At 39.5% G+C, this 13,705-nt stretch overlaps 1 protein-coding gene across 15 annotated transcripts in view; it reads left to right on the forward strand.

Annotated features, from left to right (window-relative positions):
• Positions 1-13,705, forward strand: part of TTLL5 (tubulin tyrosine ligase like 5) — a 317,823-nt gene that overhangs the window by 250 nt on the left and 303,868 nt on the right. For 12 of the 15 annotated variants that reach the window (XM_027552475.1, XM_027552484.1, XM_027552478.1 and 9 more), the window contains exons 1-3: positions 18-152; positions 1,770-1,938; positions 7,851-7,957. In XM_027552475.1, coding sequence (XP_027408276.1) covers positions 1,865-1,938; positions 7,851-7,957 — 181 coding nt within the window. In that variant the 5' untranslated portion in view covers positions 18-152; positions 1,770-1,864. Of the gene's footprint in view, positions 1-17; positions 153-1,769; positions 1,939-7,850; positions 7,958-13,705 lie in introns of those variants that run through there. The other 3 variants (XM_027552476.1, XM_027552486.1, XM_027552477.1) reach the window with 1 other exon arrangement.

The raw sequence follows: 13,705 nt of genomic DNA on the forward strand, positions 1-13,705 counted from the left end.
GAGTCCGAGCGGGCGGTTGCTGGTTGGTTGTTGTAGTAACGGGGGAAGCCGCCTTCGGCTGCGGCCTTGAGCCGGGCTGGGGAAGGAGGAGGGAGGTAGGCGCAGAGCGCTGTCCCTGCCTGCCCGCCCCGAGCGATGGGAAGATGAAACAGGTAAACGCCTGCGCCCGAGCTCTCCTCCCCGAAGAGAGGGGCGCCCCGAGTCCGGGCGGGCGCCGACCGCTGCACTTCCCTCTCCCTGTCCGGGACAGCTGTTGGCTTCCGGGCGCGCTGGGCTGAATCGCAGCGGCTGCGGCTCCCCGCGTCCTTTCCGTGGGGAGCATCTGAGGACTTCCCTGGGAAGGGCTGAGCCATGGGTGTATCTGAGAGCCTTATCCCTTTAGGGAGAGGTCACTACTCGGGCAAGTGCCCTCAATCTTCCGATCGCCCTGTCTGTTACTGCCCAGCTCGCAGCCTAGGACAGGTTGGCATCCCTTCGTCGCTTGGAGGTTTAGTTTCTTTTGTATGAATTTAAGGGACTTCCCAACATTTTGGGAAATACTGAGAAATCCTGTTGGGGATACTCGGTAGAAAGCCTTGAGATTGTTCCATACTGCCCATTTCGCTGAACATGTGTAGGGAATCCTTGTCGGAACTGGCTTTCCTCGCCCCCTGTTTAGATTATCCCATATATTAATGCGGAGAAGGCAATGGCACCCCACTCCAGTACTCTTGCCTGGAAAATCCCATGGACGGAGGAGCCTGGTGGGCTGCAGTCCATGGGGTCGCTAAGAGTCGGACACGACTGAGCGATTTCACTTTCACTTTTCACTTTCATGCATTGGAGAAGGCAACGGCAACCCACTCCAGTGTTCTTACCTTGAGAATCCCAGGGATGGGGGAGCCTGTGGGCTGTCGTCTATGGGGTCGCACAGAGTCAGAGCGGACACGACTGAAGCAGCTTAGCAACATAGCAACAACATATATTAATGCATAGAAAAATAAGGTTTGGAAAGATTCAATGGTAATCTTTGAGTAATAGGATTATGGTCATTCAAACATTTTCTTATCTGTTATTTCTAGTCCATCCTCAAACATACTATGAAATGTACCTTTTCTCTATTAAAGTATTATAATTAGAAATGGGCTAATTTTAATGTCTATTCGATATTCGGATAATAGTTTGTGGTTTTCAGTAAGGGAGAATAATTTTTGAGAGCGTTTGTAAGGACAGACCCCTCTCCCCTCCGCCCGCCCCCGCTGCTATTTACAACCTTGATTCAGCAGAATATATTCATTTTTTGCTTGTATTTATTTCAGTGGAATCATGATCGTATTTTATCTATACTCTAAAGAAATATTTGGAAGGATCTTAAAAGTTGTGTTTTTCATTTTAGCTCATGTCAGGTTTTGCTATCAAGGAACCTAACGTTTTAGGTAATCAGCCGCATACCTCAGATTTTCCTAAAAGTTAAGTAACCCTATCATTTTGGTGCACATTAGATTTAGTATGTAACTACTACATACTACATAGTATGTAACTTTCTTACATACTACATTTAGTATGTAAGAAACACAGGAAACTTAATAGCCTCTCTTCAAATACACAGAGGACAGACAAAAAAAAATCTTGATCATTGTGCCATATGTGAGGCACTGTGAAAAAAGGTAAGTTTCTAGAGGCTGGACCCTATTTACATAAATATCTGTTTTAGTTACATAAAAGATCGCCGTTAATAATGAACATAAAGACAGCTGGGTTATGTTTCAGATCCTTTGTCTCTCTTGCAGGAATCTGTGCCACCCAAATTGTTTGATCCAGTGAATGTGCAAGGAAAGGTCTCTGAGGCCCCCGTCTGCTGACTGCATGACAAACTCTAAAGGAAATGCCAGTTGTGATGGCCCGGGACCTGGAGGAAACAGCATCATCCTCAGAGGATGAGGAGGTGGTAAGCCAGGAGTAAGTAATAGCAAGCCTGCTTTTGACCCTTTGCCTTCAGGTTGGAAGATAGTTCTCTTTTATTTTACTCCTCTCCTCTTTTACCAATATCCTTCCTTTGGTGTTATCTGACTCTGGTTTTAGTCTCCATACATGGTCTAGTTTGGGATCTTTTTTGTGGGGACCATCAGCTATCTGAAATGAGATAAGGCTCTGTTTCTGGCGTCATAAGTGAACATCAGCCCTAGATGGTACAGGTAATAGCTCTTAATCAACTCTTGATCAGAGCTCCTTACATAGGAGATTTTGAAATTTTTAGATACCTAAGAAAAATAGGTCTCCCAGCACTGTGACATTGGTTATTTTCTCCAAAGCCTTTAGGATGATAGAGTGATGATAATAAGTTATTTGAATAAGTGTGGGACAGGCCATTAGAATTCTGAGGCCTGCACTGTCCATGGCTTTCTCAAGTTCTTTTAGATAAGAGTTAAGTTTCTTCATTGCTGGGTTCTCACAAGAATATAAATGAAGACAGTGCTAAGTGTAGCTGCTATAGGTGATGGTAAGGGCTTTAACTGCTGTATCCCATTTAACAATAACATCTGAAGATTTTATTATTCCCATTTAACTAAGCTCAGCCCCATACATGTCAAAGAACTTCCTTAGGGATGCATAGAGATTAAGTGATAGGTTGAGATTTAGACCTAGATTTCCATGATTTTGCAACTCTTAGATATTTTGCCTCCTTTAATATTATTACATGACATAGACAGCAAAGAGAGAATCTGGCTTAAAGATAAGGTTAGTTTTTAAGATTCTGTGTAAGTCCACTAGGATTCATGTGCTATGTCATTTGAAAAGTGGAGATAATTTCTGCCAGGCTAAATCGAGTAGAATGGTTAGTTCAGTCGCTCAGTCGTGTCCGACTCTTTGTGACCCCATGAATGGCAGCATGCCAGGCCTCCTTGTCCATCACCAGCTCCCCCAGTTCACCTAAACTCATGTCCATCGAGTCGGTGATGCCATCCAACCATGTCATCCTCTGTCATCCCCTTCTCCTGCCCCCGATCTCTCCCAGCATCAGAGTCTTTTCCAATGAGTCAACTCTTCGCATGAGGTGGCCAAAGTACTGGAGTTTCAGCTTTAGCATCAGTCCTTCCAAAGAACACCCAGGACTGATCTCCTTTAGAATGCACTGGTTGGATCTCCTTGCAGTCCAAGGGACTCTCAAGAGTCTTCTCCAACACAGTTCAAAAGCATCAATTCTTCGGCGCTCAGCTTTCTTCACAGTCCAACTCTCACAGCCATACCTGACCACTGGAAAAACCATAGCCTTGACTAAACGGACCTTTGTTGGAAAATCAAAGTACCTTTAAATTATAAAGTGCCATACAAGTGATAAAGCATTATTCCTGCTGGATTTAATATTGATTTTAAAGTATATTTCTTATAATCCAGCAGAAGGTTATATTATTTAATTAGAAAAAAATTATTGAAGCATTAGTAAAGCTTTGGGGAAAGGCTTTTCATCACTGTTAGGTCATAGAAAATAATAAGAGATTTGTTATTATTAATGTATTTGGGTCATTCTCATTCAGGATAATTAAATGGATAATTTCCTCTGGGCACTTTGCCATCTTGTGACTTTTTCTGTGTGCTGCCTCTTAGCTGTTTCTCCACATTTTTAACTTCTTCTGCAGGCATCCGTCTTTCTGATTCAAGATCTTCTTTTAACTTTTACTTCATGACTGTCCTTTTTATTAGTGGGCTTATAGGTTGGGCCCAACAAGTATCAGATTGGATTGTATAAAATTGCTATTTAGGTAAGTCAAACACAGTCAGAATATTGAGAGCTTTAGATGCTCAACATGATTTCAGTTTATTTTAGATGACTCAGACTAATTTTATTCTAGTAGGTGCTCAATAAATACTTGCTGCCCGAATGACTAACTTAATGAATGAATATATGGCATGTTTGTTAATGTATTTAGCAAGATCATTCATTTAGAAGGTAAAACCTAAATTTTGCTTTCTAAAGACAGCGACATGAGGACTGTTTTTAGTTTGCATAAGCTCCCTGTCCTTGGGTTGTGTCTGATTAACACTTGTAAGTGGAGGATACAAAGGGATATCATAGATACCTAGACCACCACTGGGAGCCTTCACCATTTGGTAACTGAATGATTGCTTGAGGGTAGAAGCTTGCCAGATGTGGTCCATCTTCATTATACCAGATGAGAAGACTGTAATCACAGGGGATCTAGTGGCAGTTTTAGTAACTGCCATAACTTGAAAGTAGTGATAAATGTCAATGTTATTTTGAGATGTCTGCAACAAATGTCATATGGTACAAAAAAGCTATCATTTCAGATGGAGTCGAAGGGGCAGGTAATGCTAGTAGTACTGTGGTTTGTTGCCTATATTCACAATTGAGAAATGCTAAATTTCTAGTAGAAGTTAGTGAAAATACAGGTGTAATCCCACCCCACCTCACCCCAGTTCAAATTGATGGACATTTGCTCCTCTTACTTTTAAACTCCTACTGTTGAGTTTTGATTATTAATGTTCCATCAGCTCATGTCTATGAAACACTTGTTTTATACTTTAGGAATCTTAAAGTCAATCTTGTTCACACTTGGAGGAACATGCTTACATTTCTAAAGTTTTGCAAGTTCAAAGGTCTTAAATCATCTAGGATGTTGACTTGATCCCAAGATGTCTCTCCATGGACATCTGCTAGATCTGCTCAGATCCCCAGGCTGTATTAAAGTATTCATACTTTGCAATCCTGGACATTAGAGCTAGAAACTGTCCAGGCATCCTTGTTTTGGACGACATTCTTTGCAATAGTAAATGTAAAGGGGCTCTTTTTCTATATTTTCCTTGGGGATCCCAAATTATAAATTTATACATATAAATGTGGAAATGTTCATTTGGTATATAGGTTCTTTAGTCCTTAAAAAATATCTAATTCTGATTGTAAAAGCTGGCTTTACATCAGTTAAAAAGATCTTCAACAAATGATGGGCTTCCCTCATAGCTCAGTTGGTAAAGAATCTGCCTGCAATGCGGGAAATCTGGATTTGATTCCTGGATTGGGAAGATCCCATGGAGAAGGGAAAGGCTACACACTCCAATATTCTGGCCTGGAGAATTCCATAGACTGTATAGTCCTTGAGGTCGCAAAGATTCAGACATGACTGAGCAGCTTTCATTTTCAACAAATGATTATACAGCGAGTGCTACAGTTCAGAGAAATACATCTCTGTGGGCTGCAGGAGCTGGGGAAGGCTCCAGGGAGGTGGTGAGATGAGCTGGGCTATAGAGAGTGGGATTAGGTGAACAGAGAAAGTGGGGAAGGCATTTCCAGCACAGACATTGGGATGAATGAGGCTTAGAGGCTTTGAGTTATGTAGGCTGGATCCCAAGAGTGAATAATATCTATTCCTCATGAAATAACTGTTTAAAAACCAAAATGTTCTTAGGCTTTCAATAAAGTAAGCCATAAAACTAGTCTACTTTGGTTACTAATCCAAGTTTTTTGTTCTTTCATGTCTGTAAAAGTGTAATTTCTTAATATGTCCTGGTTTCTGGTGTAAATGAATATTTAAAGTCCCAATTTTCAGTTTCCTAATCACTTTGAATCTTTTCCCTTTAGCGCCAACTGGTGGGAACGTGCTTTTAGTGACAATGCAGTGCCTGCCTTAAGTATTTTTAGTTTGACCTTACTGAATTAACAATTCATCTGCTACCTGTTTTCTCTTTTCAGAGGTTGTAAATGAAAAGATTCTCTGTCAGGGATGTGACTTTCTACAGACAGTATGATTCAGGCCTTGGCTCTTGTTAGCTGTGTGTGCTTATTGTGTTCCTGACTCTTGTCAAACATTTTTACCTTTTATCAGTAATGCATCATTTGTAGGTGCTAAGGCAGATTGGTGCCAGTTTGCAGTTAGAGGTGGATTGACAAGGAACTTTAGTCCATTTCCAAAGTTTCTATCTAAAGCTTGATAGCTCAACCTGCTTATTTTTACCTCTATCCTCTGACTTAGATGTGTAGCGGGAGAAAAAAAAAAAAACATTGAAAGGGATCATAGGAATTATCTGGTCCCTTTTACAGGTGTTTAAGATGGTACTGTGCTTAGTCGCTGAGTCGTGTCTTACTCTTAGTGACCCTGTGGACTGTAGTACACCAAATTCCTCTGTCCGTGGGATTCTCCAGACAAGAATATTGGGGTGGGTTGCCATTTCCTCCTCCAGGGGATCTTCCCAACCCAGGGATCAAACCCAGGTCTCCCACATTGCATGCAGACTCTTTACCATCTGAGCCACCAGGGATGTTGATTAAGATGGAAAAGAAAGCAAATCACACACATAGATACACACACAAATCCTTCTTGCACCCTGTAAACACCATTTCTCTCAAATGGTCACTGTCACCCAAGTCAAATTGCAGCAACATTAAACATGCACTTTCCATTTCTAGAAAACAGGGAATGAACTAGGTGTAGCAGTCTCTGCTTTCTTCACTAAATCTCTTGGCAACTCATCCTAAGTGTAAAGCTGCCTCACTTCTGAGAATGGTAGACTGGCAGCCTATACATTCAAAGCGTGGATCTGTTTCAACCTGTGTTGGGAGTGTCTAACTTGGCCCTGAGGTTTGTGGTATGGCTTTTTTAAGGGGTGTGGTCATGTGAGTTTTTGAGAGCAGCCTGAATCTTTGGATTAATGATAATAATAATAATAAATGGATCTTATTCCATACAAGATACTGATTAATTTCAATTCCTCAGGGGTTCAGTTTAAAATGTTTATGCAAAATATCACTGAAATGGGATTATGGAGATAGAAGAGTGGAAAGAACACAGACACTTGGGTCAGATGCCTGTTCCCTTGCACAACCAGCTGTATGACTCTGAGGAAATTACATAACCTCTCGGAGACACCTTTTCTTCGATTCTAAGTACTGGCAAGAGGATTACATGAGATAATTTGATAGCTCTTAGTGTAATTCTTGACACATAAGAGGGATCCAGGCCATTTCTTTCCTTTCCTGCCTCCCTGCACTAAGGCAGTTGAAGATTTTTCTAATCTGTGAATAAATACACATTTGAGATTGATTTAACAGAGATTCTGGAAGGTAAGAGAAAGTTAGAGGTCCTCTTCTGGAAGAAAATATTGTTCCATTTAGTATAGGCTTGCTTTCAAACATATAGTCTTAATTGGAATACTTGTATTTCTTTAGGTTTCCTAGCTCAGACTGTTAGGATGGGTCCTCAAATTGGCTTAAAAAGGGACTATACGGTGTAAAAGGGGTATGTCAGTTATTGTGATTATTTTAGTTTTTAGTTAGGATTCTTGTCTGTCCTGGGGACTAAGACATAAATTGTCCTAAATAATAAACGGAGTGTGTTAACTCATATTTAGGAAGGACTTGATTCTGTACCTGCACGTTTGCCACGCAGGGTCTCATCTCTCTCATTCAGCCGGGCTCCCCCTGACTTTCTCCTTTGCTCACAGTGACAACTGCACTTCCAGACCTCATTCTCTGACACCATCAAGGGGAGGAGGCCATCTCTCTACAGCTGCTGCAGAAGGGGAAGAAAGCATCGCTCTCCTAGAGGGCCATACTGTCTCCTAACACACTGTCTCCAGCTGCTTCATGTCCTCATCCCTGAACCAGTACCTATAACTAGGGTGTGGAAAACCCTGATTGGCTGACGTCAGTCAAGGCCTGTCCCTGCCCCAGGGATGGAGTTCATCTGGAACAGACCACGTGATTGAGAATGGGAGAGAACTGGTTTCCCGTAGCGCTTTTGGAATGCTTGTTCCAGAAGAAGGGGAAAGTTGCTAAGCAGCCAACCCCGGTGATCTGCTTCAATTGTCAATTCAGATTTTGAGCTGTGAATTAATAAAGCCTTCTGTTACGGTTGTAGAGATCATCCATGCATCATGTGGACTGGAGGCTGCAGGAGAATTCCAGTTTTGGTATTCCATGCTGAGGCTATTCTGACAAAGGACAACAATATTCGAGTAATTGGAGGTAGGTATGATTTTCCCCAGAGAGGGCAGGGCTGGTCATGGCCCTGATAACCTCGCCTTGGAGAAAGTGATAACCACATTTAGGGAAAGGGCCTTGGTCAGGAGAAGACTCTCATGATGTTTTATACTTGAAAGGATTATTTATGATTCCTTAAATTGTTTTCTGCATATTAAATTTTTTTCCTTGTTTTTTGTTTTTAGAGTTATGTGTACAAGTGTTTATTTATGTTTTTTTTTCTTTAGAGATCATTGACATACAGCACTGTAGAAAGTTTAAGGTGTGTGGCATGGTGGTTTAACTTACATGTATCGTGAAATGATTATCACACAAAGTTTAGTGATAATTGTTTTCTTCAATTATGGTAAAATACACATAATAAAATTATTGTTTTCATCGTTTCAGTGGACAACTCAGCGGCATTTGGTACATTCGTAGTATTGTGCCGCCATCATCATTTACTAATTCTAGAACATTTTCATCTAAAAGTAAACTCAGTATCCACTGAACAGTCATTCCGCAACCCCCTCATCCCAGCTCCTGGAAACCACTGGTTTTTCTGCCTCCATGCTGTTACCTAGTCTGGATATTTCTTATAAATGGTCCCACACAACATGTAGCCTCTTGTGTATGGCGTCTTACACTTAGCATAATATTTTCAGGGTTCATCCATGTTGTAGCATATATCAGTACTTCATTCTTTTTGTGGCTGAATGATATTCCATTGTACAGACATGCCAGATTTTGTTTATCCATTCATCAGTTGATGGATAAATATGAAAGTAAAAGTCGCTCAGTTGTGTCCAACTCTTTGCAACCCTGTGGACTGTACGGTCCATGGAATTCTCCAGACCAGAATACTAGCATGGGTAACCTTTCCCTTCTCCAGGGGATCTTCCCAACCCAGGGATCAAACCCCGGTCTTCTGCATTGCAAGTGGATTCTTTACCAGCTGAGCCACAAGTGAAGCCCAAATAATATTCCGTTGTACAGATACACCACATTTTGTTTATCCGTTCATCAGTTGACGGATAAATGTTTCCATCTTTTGACTCTTTAGTGCTACTGTGAACATTCATGTACAATCTTTTGTTTGTTTTCAGTTCTCTTGGGTATATACCTAGGAATGGAATTGCTGGGTTGGATGGTAATTCTGTGATTAACTTATTAAAGAACTGCCAAAGGATTTTTCACAGTGACTTTACAATTTTACATTCCCACCAGCAATGGTGTGAAATGGTATCTTATTGTGGTTATGATTTGCATTTCCCTATTACTGTCATTGAGCATCTTCTCATGTCCCCTTTGGCCATTTACATGTGTTCTTTGGAGAAATGTCTATCAAGGTTTTTGCCTATTTTCTAATTGGGTTGCTTGTCTTTTTGTTGTTTAGTTGTAAGAGTTTACACATTCCGGATACTAGAACCTTATCAGAAAAATGATTTCCAAATATTTTTTCCTGTTCTGTAGTTTGTCTTTTCATGCTCTTGATAGTTTTCTTTCGTGGCAAAAGTTTTTCATTTTGATGATGTTCAGTTTATCTACTTTTTCTTTGATTGCTTATACTTTTGGTGTCGTATCTAAGAAATCATCGCCTAACCCAAAGTCATGATCCCTATGTTTTCTTCTAAGAGTTTTATAGTTTAAGCTCTTACATTTAGAGCTAAGCAGTCTTTTGATGCATTTTGAGTTAACTTTTTTGCATACTGTGAGATAAGGGTCCAACCTTCATTCTTTTACGTGTGGATAATCCCCCACATGGGTAGTTGAAGAGACTGTTCTTTCCTTGTTGAATAATCTTGGGACTATTGTTGAAAATCAATTGACTATTGAACGTATGGGTTTATTTCTGGACTCTTAATATTCTGTCATTCTGTATGTTTATCCTTATACCAGTGCCATGTTATTTTTCTGACTGTATCTTTGAGCTAAGTTTTGAAACTGGGAAATGTGAGTCCTCTAAGTTTGTTCTTCTTTTTTAAGTTTTGTGTTTTTTTTTGCTACTCAGGGTCCATTGCAATTCCATGATTTTGGGACCAGCTTTTTCATTTCTGCAAGAAAGGCTGTTTAGATTTTGGTAGGGAGTACATTGAATCTGTAAATTGCTGTTGGAAGTGTTGCCATCTTACGTTTAAGTCTTCTAGTCCATGAGCATGGGATGTCTTCCTATTTATTTAGGTCTTCTTTAGTTTCTTTAGCAATGTTTTACAGTTTTTAGTGTGCACGTCTTATAGCTCCTTGGTAAACATTATTCCTCAGTATTTTATTCCTTCTGATGCTCTTATGAATGGAATTGTTTTCTTAATTTCATTTTTGAGTTGTTCATTGTCAGTGTATAAAATACTATGAATTTTTGTATACTGATCTTATGCTGAACTCATTTATTAGCTCTGATACTGTGTGTGTGTGTATTCTTTAGGATTATTTCTATGTAAGATCATGTGATCAGTAAATGGAGATTTATCAGTCCCTCCCTCCTTCCCTTCCTTCCTTACCTGGCTAGAACTTCCAGTACAGTGTTGAATAGAAGTCATGAAAATGGGCATCTTTGTCTTATTCCTAATCTTACAGGGAAAGCTTTCAGTCTTTTACCATTCAGTTTGATGTTAGCTCCAGGGTTTCATAAATGCCCTCTATCATGTTGAAGAAGTTCCCTTCTATTCCTTAGTTGAGTGTTGTCTTCATACAACACTATTGGATTTTGTCAAATGCCTTTTCTACATCAATCAAGATGATTCTATGTCTTTTTTCCTTCATTTTATGAATGTGATATGTTATGTTGATTGACTTTTGTATACCGAACCAGCCTTGCATTCCTAAGCTAAATCTCACTTGGGCATAGTATATAGTCCTTTTAATATGCTGCTGGATTTGGTTTGCTAGTATTTTATTGAGGATGTTTGCATCTATATTCATAAGGAATATTGTTTTCTGGTTTTCTCTTAATGCCTTTATCTAGCTTTGGTATCAGGGTAATGCTGGGCTCACAGAATGGGCTCCTTCCTCTTTGAAAGAGTTTGAAAAAGATTGGCTTTAAATGGTCATCCCTCATTGGTAAAGAGTTCCAGTTGGTAAATAATCTACCTGCAATGAAGGAGACCTGGGTTCAATTCCTGGGTCAGGAAGATCCCCTGGAGAAGGAAATGGCAACCCACTCCATTATTCTTGCCTGGAGAATCCCATGGACAAAGGAGCCTGGCAGTCTACAGTCCGTGGGGTTGAAAGAGTTGGACACTACTTAGTGACTAAATCACCACCACAGTTCTTTAAATGTCTGATAGAATTCACCAGTGAAGCATTTAGTCCTGGGCTTTTCTTTGTTGACAGGTTTTTGATCACTGGTTCAACCTCTACTTGTCTGTTCTGTTTCTTATTGAGTCTGTTTTGGTAATCTGTGTGTTTCTCTGGGCTTTTTGCACATTTTATTTAGTTTATGTAATTTTGTTTGCATATAGTTGTTTTAGTGTTCTTTTGTAATCCTTTTTGTTTCTGTTATACAGTAGTAATATCCACCCTTCATTTCTGATTTTAGTGATTTGAATCTTTTCTTTTACGTCATTCTAACTAAAAGTTTGTCCACTTGGAGAATCATTTTAAAGAGTTAGCTTTTTATTTTGCTTATTTTTGCTATTGTTTTTCTATTATTGTTTGTTGCTTAGTCGCTAAGTCATATCTGACTCTTTGCTACCCCATGGACTATAACACGCCAGGCTCCCTGTCCTTCACTGTCTCCTGGAGTTTGCTCAGATTCATGTTCAATGAATCATTGAGTCAGTGATGCTATTTAACCATCTTATCCTCTGCCACCCCCTTCTCCTTTTGCATTCAATCTTTCCCAACTTCAGGGTCTTTTCCAGTCAATCAGCTTTTTGTATCAGGCAGCCAAAGTATTGGAGCTTCAGCTTCAGCATGAGTCCTTCCATTGAATATCAGTCCTTCCTTTATGATCGACTGGTTTGATCTCCTTGTAGTCCGAGGGACTCTCAAAAGAGTCTACTCCAGCAGCACAATTAGAAAGCATCAGTTCTTTGGCACTCAACCTTCTTTATGGTTGAACTCTCACATCCATACATGACTACTAGAAAAACCATAGTCTTTATTTCATTTACCTTCACTCATCTTTGATTTTAAGCAGTGCTCTGAATCCTGGTCTTAGCCTGTAGCTGTCTGCAAAGGTCACATCCCACACATCTGAACTTTTGTTGTGTGATATAGTGGAAAGCATCTTTACATGGGTTCTGAGTCAATACTTCAGATCCCAGCTTTGGCATTTACTAGTTGTGAATCTTGTGCAATCACTTACAGTCTCTCAATCCATTTCATTATTAGTGAAATGGAGATAATAGCTACCTTGCAGGCATTGTGAGAATGCGATCACGTTATGTTTAGCGCATAGTAGGCACTCAGAATCTGTGCTGCTTACTCTATTTGTTGAACAAGATCTACTCTACTGTGAGTGACTCTAACGTCTGTCCTTGCCCCACAGTAAGCCAGAGTTCAGAGGAGGATTAGCACCTGCTTCTGGGATTTGAATTTTCCTCCCTCCCCAAGGGTCCTGGCATTCTAATCCCTTCAGCGAGTTGCTAGGTTACTACTTGAAGGCACGTGATTCATTCATGTTCACAGAAGTTGAAGTCACTGAAGATTTACTAACGTTTGTTGAGAATCTCCCTCTAAATATGGTTAGAGTCAAAGCATCAAAGGTAGGTTAAAAACAGCAGAAGTAAATAATCCTTCCCTCAAACATGTTTCTTTTTGGTTTGCTTGTCACACAAATGAATCCATGTATTCTGTAGCAATAGGCAGACCCTTCTTTTCTAGAATACCTAACATTTATTGGACATTAGCATCCATTGATGTAATCATGCCATTATTCAAGCAGTCGCAATTTTCTAGAACCTATAAGTTTTTAGATTTTTTTCCTATGTTTTAAAAAAAGCCACTAAACTTGTTTTGTCAAACATTGATTTTGAATTTTCTATATATTCCTAATTCCTTGAGGTTTAATAATTTTCTTCACCTTCCTTTATGAAAAGACCAATTTGAATGAGTTTTATTAGTTGCTTCCTGAGATTTCTGGGTTGCTAAACACTCTTGGTCTGTTGGTGTTTTTTTTTTTTCCCTCTGTCTTAAAATATAGCTGACATAGATCTGCTCAAATAGTAATCCTGGGTTAAATCCCCTTGAGAAGTGTATCTGGGGCATTAGTTATCTCCTGTTGATCTTAGAGTGTGAGATTCCAACCTTTTTTTTCCTGTTATTAAATGTTTTATTGAATTCACTGTTAATATTTTTCATACAATAAGATTTCATATGCTTTATTTGTGAAATATTCCAGGAATATGTTTTTACTCACCATATCCATGTTTTTCCCAAAATTACATGCTTTGAATATTTAAGTGGAATTGCATTTTAGAGGCAACAGATATTTTCCCTTTAAAGTAATCTTTTCCTGGAATGAAGCATTTTGTGTTCTGTCCCTGAATGTGTCATTTTCATCAGTTTGCATTTGTGTAGACTAGCACTGTCCAACAGAAATGTGGTGTAATTCTTCAGTAGCTTTATTAAAAAAAAAAAAAAAAAGGCAGAAACAGGTGGAATTAACTTTAATAATGTATTTTATTTAATCTGAAATATCATTTTCACATTTGCTCAGTATAAGAAAATTGTGACGATATTTCACATCCAGGGTGTATTTTGCACTTTTAGTACCTCGCCATGTGGTACAGAGTTCTCACTGGAAGCATTTGG

The sequence above is a fragment of the Bos indicus x Bos taurus genome, chromosome 10 (genome assembly GCF_003369695.1).
Source record: "Bos indicus x Bos taurus breed Angus x Brahman F1 hybrid chromosome 10, Bos_hybrid_MaternalHap_v2.0, whole genome shotgun sequence".
Taxonomy (NCBI): Eukaryota; Metazoa; Chordata; class Mammalia; order Artiodactyla; family Bovidae; genus Bos; species Bos indicus x Bos taurus.